Source organism: Nematolebias whitei, chromosome 21, assembly GCF_014905685.2.
Source record: "Nematolebias whitei isolate Nwh7 chromosome 21, NemWhi1, whole genome shotgun sequence".
In the NCBI taxonomy this organism is placed as follows: domain Eukaryota; kingdom Metazoa; phylum Chordata; class Actinopteri; order Cyprinodontiformes; family Rivulidae; genus Nematolebias; species Nematolebias whitei.
In genome coordinates, this window is record NC_056518.1 from 7,340,217 (window position 1) to 7,350,413 (window position 10,197).

Sequence of the window (10,197 nt, forward strand, 5' to 3'; positions counted from 1 at the left end):
TTTTTTTTCATTTAGCCTTTATTTATCCAGGTTAGTCTCATTGAGCCGCGAGAACTCATTTTCAAGAGAGACCTGTTTAGGGAGCACATGGTGGGGTTAAGGGCCTTGCTCATGGGCCCAGAGTGGGGCGAATGAGGGTGGGGACAAGTGTGGGTGTTTCACCTACCCCACCCACAATTTTGATGTTGTCGGGGCCGGGGCGTGAACCGGCGATCTTCGGATCACAGGCCCACCTCTCTAACCTCTGCGCCACCACTCCCCCATTTAACATCCATTGGCTGTGGTGTCCATTTTGAATCAGGTTGGCTTCTATTGATTATTCAGTTCTAGATACCGGTATTCCCATGATAATTTCCTGAAAATCCATCCAAATATTCACCAAATATTTTGCTAACAGACATGATTCCAAGTTGTTATTGGGAAAATTTTAGATAAATATCTTGCATAATCTTTTAGTGCTCAAATTCTGTGTTGGGGATCAGTCTCAGCTACAACCACACCAGATTTTAAGTCATCATCTGCAAAACTGGCTGCATTTTAGCCAATTTAGTGTTTTTAATTCAATTCAGTTTATTTATATAACGCCAAGTCACAACAGAAGTCATCTCAGGGCACTGAACAGAAACATTCATATACATAAAAGTAAGTTAAAAGCATTATTTATCTGAGGAGCAGCTTGCTTCGAGTTTAACTTCACCGCAGACTCTCATCTTGAGTAAGAATGAAGGTAAGAGTGGAAAGCCAGTTGGCTAAGGCAGCCATTTTGGATTTACTCCAAAAGTTATTGTATTTTCCACCGTGTACGTCACACCACCCTATAAGTCGCATCAGTCCAATATGTCTAATAAAGTGGAAAAATCCATAAATATGTCGCTTCGCTGTATACATCACATCTGTTATGAGTCACTACTGACGTGTCATGTTCGTTACGTGTCACCACTGTTGGATTTGATATCTTTTATATCTTTTTATATCTTTTGACAAGCCTCGACATTTCTCTGATGATGTGAAATGATGCATTTTCTACAAGGTGTGTGCGTGTATAATCATACACTAATTACTTCATGTTATATATAATCTCACAAGTGCTAAGGATAATCATACACTAATTACTTCAAGTTATATATAATCTCACAAGTGCTAAGGATAATCATACAAGTTCACATTTGATATAATTCTGAGGGAAACAGAGACAGGTAAGACACTTGTTCGTGCAGCAGGAAACGATCCTTCTTTGTTCTCTGAGTAAAGCAGCTGAGAGTTGAGGGCCCAGCAAGGTGACACACTGCTCACACATTGATTAAACATAACGCTAAATCACAACATTCATATACTTTATACTTAACACAGGTTATTTATGCTCTCACATTAATAATAGTTCAGACACACAGAAATCGTGTGTTAAAGCTCTATACAGACGAAAGCCAACTACAAGCTGAAGAGTAAGTACTCCTGCGTTCCAAAACAAAGCTCGTAAATCAACCCTTATCAGTAGAAGTATGAGCGAGGCCGTCTCGGGGCTTTCGGAGTAACCCTGAGATAAAATCTGCTCCTGAGTGGCTGAACATGGTGTCACTCGGACCATCAAGAGGTTTTGACACCCAATCACAAGTCTGTCCGAACCCAAAAGGGCGGGACATGAGAAACCTATAAATCTCGCTCAGACACAGGGTTTGGTTGAACAAACTCGGGCTGATTGACCAGGCAAGGTTCGCTCTGACTTTGTTCCTCAGACTGCATTCTGATTACATGTAATATCTGCATACTTTAACTTTGTCTCAATTAAATCTTTAATACTAAGGTGAAGTGCTCCTGAAATTCTGTGCTCGGGTCATTTGAACACCACAAAACCCTTCACCACTGACAACCTGGAAATGTGGGCCAGTTTTGTGCCATAAATTGATTGGCTGCCAAATGGTGACCGCGGGAGCGTGCACGGGAGGACTTTAACAAGAATTTTACAAGATTAACACTTAAAAACAATTATTTGTTTGCTCGAAATTATAGTAAAGGTGTGTCTCAGTCTAACTTTTGCTTAATAAATGCACTTTGACATTGAAATCAGCTGCATTTTCAAAAGCTGATACGCGGAAACAGAAACGTGCAGAGGGCGACTCGCTGTGCATTTCTTCGAAATTTAACAAGATAACCACCTAAAAACAATTATTTGTTTGCTTGAAATTATAGTAAAGGTGTGTCTCAGCTTAACTTTTCCTTAATAAATACACCTTTAACGTCAAATCAGCTGCATTTTCAAAAGTATTTGCTGCCTCGGTGCTCCGGGAGCGTGCAGAGGGAGGAAATCAGGAAGGAGAAACAATGTGCATTTCTTTGAAATTTAACAAGCACCAAAAACAATTAATTCTTTGCTCGACATTATAGTAAAGGTGTGTCTCAGCTGAACTTTCATTTAATAAATGCACTTCAATTGTCAAATTAGCTGCATTTTGCCAGGGCGGCGCAGCAAAATGAATCTGATTTGACGGTTGCTCCAGGCATGATCTCAGAGCTGGATGAAGGTGGCAGGCTATGGCAAGTCGATTGTGTCAATAGTCACTTTTACCCATTATGTGACACAACTACATGCCATACTATTCGAGTGCCATCTAGTGGCTGAAAATGGTAGTGTTCAATATATTCAGTCAGAATGAATGAAAACGGTCATATCTCAGACAAAATTTGGTTTATAAATATGGGGAAAAAAAATCCATAAATATGTTGCTTCGGCGTATATGTCGCAGGGCATGCAAATTATGCAACCAAAAAAACAAAACGCAACTTTATAGGCTGAAAAATACGGTAATCTGTTGTGAGGGCTTCAAAAAATGTTTAGTGCTTCATGAGAAATTTTGCCACCAGATAGGCACACATGCAAAAACATTATCTACCTTCAACATTTGGCTGTGGGCAATAATATAAAAATATAAGCTATATTAATGTAAAGTTGCTTATAAATGAGTTTTAATAAAAAGCACCCGTGTTCTTGAAGAGATTTGCTCAGCGGTGACTGCAGAGTTTTTCCTGTTGGTCCCATGTGTCGCTGACCCAGACCTGCCAATCCTGTGGGTCATTTGTGTCATAGTCATCTGGGAGTTGTTTACCCAGTCAACAAACATGGAGAATTTTTTGTCGTTTTGATGTAATCTTTTAAGGTACAAATGTTAGAAAAACCCAAAGGCTTCACAAACAATTTAAAAACCCTACGAGAACTGATGAAAGTTATCAAAAGGTCTTTATTCAGTCAAGACATTTTTTAAATGTTTTCTGTACAGTTGTCACCGTGTCCGTGATATCCTACTAGATCAGTGACCTCACTGCAATACTGGCCAAACTGACTCTTGTATTTATTTGTTTGCAAAGCTTGATCATCTGGAAACAACAAAAAAAATTTACAAGCATTTCAAAAGTGGTTCGAAGTCCCTATTTTTAAAAAGAGGTCTCTTTTTCCCCTGCATTTTCCCCCAGTGGCAATTAGAACAGAAACCAAACAAATTCAGGCTCATCCTTTGACTCTAAACTTTAGGTCTGATTTAAATTAATATATGAAAAGAAAACTGCAGGGATAAATTCACATCACCAAACATCAAAGTCTGAACTCAACAAACGTGCAACAACAGAAAAAAGGTTTCCAGTTTCCATCAAACTCTAAAGTTAAACATTACTTTACAACAAATGAGTCCAGCAAACTGATTTTGTTTTGGTCCTAAAAGTATCAGTTTTTAAAGAGACATGACAGATTTAGAGCAAGACTTATTTTCTACACAAGACTCAAGCATTTCAATTTGTACTTTTCAGAGCTTAGATTATTTTGAAAGTGCACACATGCTTCATGTACCGGTAGTTAAAATATGAGTTACAGGGATTCTCTGAATAGTCTGTGTCCCTGTTTTAAACAGCAACAAGTCCAGAAAGCATGCTTTACTTTACAAGCTTCAACAGATGTTTTTGTTACTTATTAGAAGTTTGACAAGTTCTAGAAAATACAGTAGCCCCTCGTTTATCACGGGGAATCCGTACCCTGACCAGCGATAAGTGAAAAACCGCAAAGTAGGAATTTCTGACTCTGCAGAAGTCATCAGGGCTGTGATGGATATTTGGTCTGTGACATCACTAAAATAAAGTATTTTGTGTGTGTGTGTGTGTGGGGGGGGGGGGGGGGTTGAGAATAAAACCTAAATAAATTAAATACAAATAAAATGTTTGTATTATTATAGATGCAAGAATGTCTTGTAGATATGTATTTTATCCTCAAAGTATCCACAGAGAAAACTGGGTCACAGCTTTTCCCGAACTTATAAAAAGAGACATGAGTTTGACAGCAGGGGTGTGGCTGGTGAAGCAGGTGGAGAGATGCAGCAGGTGGAGCTCCAGAGTCTGGCCAGGAGAGATCTCTCTTCCTTGTATGAAATAGGTGAAATTGATTTATTTCAGAGAATCTTTATTTTCCTACGTAAAGTCAAATCAGTGAGACGATACAGTTTTGTTTGGTGTTAATTTTCATTGTGAGTGTGTGAGCGGTGGATTATTTTGAAGTTTCGGTCGGAACAGCTGATTTTTGTTTATACAGCGTGCTCCACCCTCCTGCACTTCTGAGCTGACATGAGCGAGTTCTATTTCATTCCTCCTGACTGCCAGAGGGCGGTGCTGAAAGCACTGAATGTTCCCTTCGCGCATGCGCTGTTTGAGTAATAATATCAACGGAGTCACAGGTGTGACACGGATGACCAATCAGAGGCTATATAGCCTGACGTCATCCGCAGCTCTGCTCCTTTTTTCTTCTCGCTCGCGGTTCAATTCAGGGCTTCAGACCTTTGGACCTTTTTTGAACTTTTTACCGTCGTCGGAAGTAGCGTGTTCGCCCTCCTAGGGGCTGCGACGGTTTAACCCTGTTCAAAAGTATTTTCTGCTGATTCATTGGGGACTACGGTGGTTTCCGCCTCTCCCAACTTACAGCGTCTGACTACTAGGTGTGTGATTCAACACCGGTGAGTAGTGTTTTTTTCTTATATTTCGCCGTTGGTTAGCGGTAGCGTTCGCTCCGCTCCCGCTTGTTGGGAGGCCTCCAACCGTGTGGTCGGCTGGACTGTGCTCCGAAGTTTGCTTATTACGTAGCCAGCTGAGTTTCTGGCCTTGTTTTCATTGGTGAAGGCTAGAGTTTTTTGCACCCTCTCCCGGTCATTTTCTCCAACCTCATAGACTGTTGGACTGAGCTAGAGGTGCTAGCCTCTCTGAGTTCTGGCCTTGTCTTTAATTGGTGAAGGCGAGCGTTTGCGCCCCCTCTCCCAATTGTCCTCTCTTACCAGCTGAGCTAGCGGTGCTAGCCTCTCTGAGTTTTGGCCTTGTTTTAATTGGTGAAGGCGAGCGTTTGCGCCCCCTCTCCCAATTGTCCTCTTTTACCAGCTGAGCTAGCGGTGTTAACCTTTCAGAGTTTCTTGCCGTAATTTTTTCGTCCTATATCTTGGACATAGCTGGGTAAGGAGCATGGACGGCTCTCACTGATGTACAGTCTGTGTAGCCATGCTCCAGACAGATGACTGTCACGACCTGTGTCCTGCCTGCCTTGGCCCTGACCATCTGGTGGAGGCCCTGTCAGAGAACCCCTACATGAATTGCAGCTTCATGTCACGTGCTGTGAGGGTGGCCCAGCTGGCCCAGTTTCACCCCGAACTCAGCGATGGCCTCCCGCCTTCTGGGCAGGAGGCTCCACCTAGGCGCTCGAAGTGCCGGACTGAGGCCATAGTCTCTGTGGCCCCTCCTGGGAAGAGGCGGGTCAGGTTTGATATGGGCCTCTCCACAAGGGTGGAACAGCTCTCCGCTGAATTAGCGGAGATGAAGTCCCTTTTTCATGTAAGCCAACTAGGAACTGAACCAGTGGCAGCGACCAGACTCTCCTCCCCACCCATGCCTGAACTGGCTGCAGAGGAAGATGTGCTATCCTTGGCTGCCTCTGCCTCTCACTCTTAGGTGAGGAAGAAGGGCATTCATCTCAAGTCTCAGAGACAGCTTCACTTTCTTCTCGGAGCGCAGTTAGTGGGTCTGGTGATGGCTCGATGCAGGACATCATGTGTATGGCCCTGAGACAACTGCAGCTGGACGTCCCGCAACCGGAGGAGTCCACCCCTGGAAACGCCTTCTTCAGGCACGGACTGACCCCTTCTTCCTTTTCTGTCCCTCCATCAGAGGACAGTGTCACGTCATGGATGAATTCCTCTGCAGAGCCTATGCCACTGGAGTGCGTGCTGGCCGCTTAGGCAATTCCTTGGCACACCTCATGCTTGCCCTCTCCGCGTCCCTTCAGGGGACTAGTGGTGCGACAGCAGCAATGGGCTTTAGCGATGTAGCACTTCAGGCCTTTGCACCAATGACTAGGGAACTTGGGCACGTGATGTCCTCCTTGGTCCAGGCTCGCTGACAGGTCTGGTTGGCGCAGTCAGCATTGAATGAGCCATGTCGTAGAACCCTCCGTAATGTCCCAGTGGTGTCAGGGGAGTTATTCGGTTCAGCTGCCTTGGAAACGCTGGAACGGACCGTGCCTGGAGAAGGCAGCAACTTTCGAGCCTTAGCAGGGCAATGTCCCCTCCACCTCCTTGGCATCCAAGGCAGCCATCGGCGGACCCCAGCATGCAGCTGCCGTCTGGGGGTCATAATCGGCCGGATGGTCTTTACCCTTGTGCGGTTCAGCAAAGGCCCAGCAGGAGCTTTTGTGGGTCGGTCCATCGACCAGCTGGGCAGGCTCGGACCAGAGACTCTGGCCGCCCCACCCCATGACTCCCAGGAGCCGTGGAGGGAGACGCTGATGCCATCAGGCTGACCACTGGATACTTCTCCCACCAGCAGCTCAGTTACTGGGCGGCTCACGCCGTGGACCCATGGGTGGTTGCCACTCTGACCCATGGTTACAGACTACAGTTCTGACGGCAGCCTCACATCTCATGCCGGGTCAAGGTGACTATAATCACCAACCCGGTGAAGGCTCAAGCACTAGACCAGGAGTTTTTTGCCCTCCTGGCCAAGGGTGCAATCGAGGCAGTGGACCCTCTGTAACAACCCAGAGGCTATTACTCAACTTAATTCCTCGTGCAAAGAGGACAGCAGGTTTCTTCCCATTTTAGTTCTGAAGGGACTCAACCAGTACCGAAGGGTGCTGCCCTCCCACATGCTCATGACAGCAGAGGTCCTTCAAGCTGTCACGAGGGGAGAATGGTTCATGTCTATAGACCTGAAAGATGCTTATTCTCATGTGCCTAATGTGGCAGGACATTGCCGCTTTCTCAGGTTTGTCTATTAGGGTCATCACTGGCAGTTCCAGGTACTCCCATTCGGGCTCTCTCTCTTTCCCCGAGGGTGTTCACTCGGTGTGTGAAGGCAGCCCTCTCTCTTGCAGGCCTACGGAGTGTAAGTTCTGCTGTACTAATTGATTGGCTTCTCTACGCCCTGTCTCGGGCCTGTGCCTTTCATGACACACTGCTTACTGCCTGCTTACTCATGTGTTCCAGTTGGGCTTTAATGTCAACCTGGAGAAGAGCTGCCTGATCCCTTCCTAGATGATCACCTTTCTTGGGTGGCTCTGGATTCACCCTCCATGAGAGCTCGCCCATCTGTTCAAAGGATGGGCGGCATACTCCAGTTGGTCAGTCGGTTCAGGCTTGGCAGGCAGCTTCCCTACGTTGCCTTCCAGCAGCTACTAGGCAACTGACGTCATTCACTCGGGTGGTGCCCTTAGGTCCACTGTCACTTTGCCTCTTGCAGAGATGGCTCAACAGCTTCGCCAGGATGCCAGGCTGCACAGGTATCACAAGCTCACAGTGACATGGTCACGTCTTCATGCCCTGACTCCATGGAGGGACAAAGATTAGTTGTCCAAAGGTGTCCCCATGGGAGTGGTAGAGTGTCGCAGGGAAGCGGTCACGAAGGATGCCAGCTCCAAAGGATGGGGTGCTGTGTGACAACGCAGAGCGGTTCAGGGCCGCTGGGGTTAAAGGACCGTTCCAACCATATAAGGTGCTGGAGCTGCGTGCACTGCATTTGGCACTCAGGTACTTCTTGCTTCACCTGGAAGCGGGGCATGTTCTCATTCGGTCAGACAACACCTCTGTTGTCTACTACATCAACCACCAGGGGGGCACAAGGTCAGCATAACTTCTGAGTATGTCCAGAGAGTCCTTAGAATGGGCCTCTCCTCACCTATCCACCTTGCGGGTGGCATACTTACCAGGGCGACACAGTCAGGCCGCAGACTTTCTCCCCCACCAGGGGTCTGCTCTGGGAGAGTGGTCCCTCCACAGCGATATAGTGCTGATGATCTGGGAACGTTTTGGTCAGGCAGAGGTAGACAAGTTTGTGACAGAGGAGTCGACTCAGTGTCCCCTATGATACTCCCCTACCGGGGCGTCTGGTGCGCTGGGCCAGGACGCATTGGCCCATCCTTAGCCAAGGGTCCACCTATATACCTTTTCCACTCCTTTCTCTAATTCAGTCGACCCTTGAGGGAGTCTTCAAGGAGGGCCACAGGGTGCTGCTGGTGGCTCCATATTGGCCAGCATGACCATGGTTCCCACTGCTAGGGGGCCTATGTCGGGCGTCCCATGGTATCTCAGTTGGGGGGACTGATAAGGCACCCCAATCCTCAACATCTTTGGCTGTGGGTGTGGCCACTGCAAGGCTAGGACAGCAGCTGACTGGAGTTTCGAGCCCCGTCAGACGCACCATCCAGGGTGTTGGGGCACTCTCTACTCGTCAGCAGTATGAAAACAGGTGGCGTCTGTTTTCCCAATGGTGTTCTGACCACAATGAGGATCCAGTCTCCTGTACAGTACCCACCATTCTGGAGTTCTTCCAGTCTCTCCTTGGTAAGGGTCGCTCTCCTTCGACGCTTACAGTTTATGTAGCGGCAATTTCATTTAATCACGCCGGCATCAATGGTCGTATGGTGGGGAGCCATGATCTAGTCTCTCTTTTCTGCGTGGTGCCCATATGTTGCACCCTCTGACAGCTCCACGAGCATCAGGTTAGGATCTGCCCTTGGTTCTCGAAGCTCTTTGCCGCCCTCCGTTCAAATCTCTGGTACAAGCGGACCTCAAGTGGTTTTCGTGTAGACAACCTTTTTTGTGGGCCATGGCCTCAGCAAGAGGGTCTGCAAGCTACATGCTCTCTCTCAGCTCCTCATGTCTCGGGTGGTGCCCTGAGGGCTGTGATGTTACCTTGTAGCCAAACACTGTATTTGTACCAAAGGTGTTATCTCACTCTCACTGTAACCAACTGTTGAGGCTGGCACGTTTTCAGCCTACACCTGGCAAGGGGTCTGGATTATTGTGCCTAGTGAGAGCACATACGTTGCAGTTCCTGCCGTTATATGATGTTCAGACCAGCGGTCTGTGTTACAGAGGCCCTACGTTGGGCTATCCTCTTTCTAAACAGTACCTCTCCCACTGCATTGTGGATGTCATCTGCCACACCTACGCCGCAGGGCACGGCCCCCTGCCGGTCGGCGTGAAGGCACATTCTACCAGGAGCGTGTTCGCTTCCTGGGCTGCCCTGAGAGTGGTTCCGATGGAAGCAATATGTGTTTCCGCATCATGGGCTTCCCCAAGCATGTCACCAGATTTTACAGAGTGAACGTGGCCACCCCTCATCCCCTGGGCCAGGGTCTTCTGCAAGTGTCCTCTGGGCCTCCTCAGTGAGGTGTGTGCTCAGGATTCCTTGTGACATGTATGGTATTAGTCATTCAGTGCTGTCAGCACCACCCTCTGGCGCTCAGGAGGGATGAAATAGAACGAAAGTTACGTATGTAACTACGGTTCTATGAATCCCGGATGACCGCCAGAGCTTCTGTTACTCAGAATCCTTGCATTCTGTTGCACCCTGAGCTGAACAAAATTAGCCCCAATGAGCCGCAAACTGAGGGGACGTGGCCAGACGTCTGTCAATCATTCTGAACCATGACGGAACAGTAACAGAATGGGGCTGTCAGAATTTAGCCCTTTGGAACGACCCTGGGATTTTTTCCAGGTGGTTTGACACCAGTTTTGTTGTAAATTTAACAAAATGTGATGCATTATTTCTAAAATGTATTTTTAAGTTGTTTATTTTAATATGTGTATTGTAAATGACAGGATGGAGGGCTTAGCCCTCCTAGCCGATTGATACCAGCTGTCACAGTATATATATATATATATATATATATATATATATATATAT

General features: G+C 46.9%; 1 protein-coding gene across 1 annotated transcript in view; it reads right to left on the bottom strand.

The window, feature by feature from the left end:
• Nucleotides 1-8,495: 8,495 nt before the first annotated feature.
• Nucleotides 8,496-10,197, bottom strand: part of LOC119427651 (inactive carboxypeptidase-like protein X2) — an 8,246-nt gene continuing 6,544 nt past the window's right edge. The window contains exons 3-4 of the mRNA XM_037695289.1: nt 9,421-9,534; nt 8,496-8,606 (exon numbers count right to left, since the gene is read on the bottom strand). Of these exons, the coding sequence (XP_037551217.1) occupies nt 8,496-8,606; nt 9,421-9,534 (225 nt within the window). The remainder of the gene's footprint in view (nt 8,607-9,420; nt 9,535-10,197) is intronic.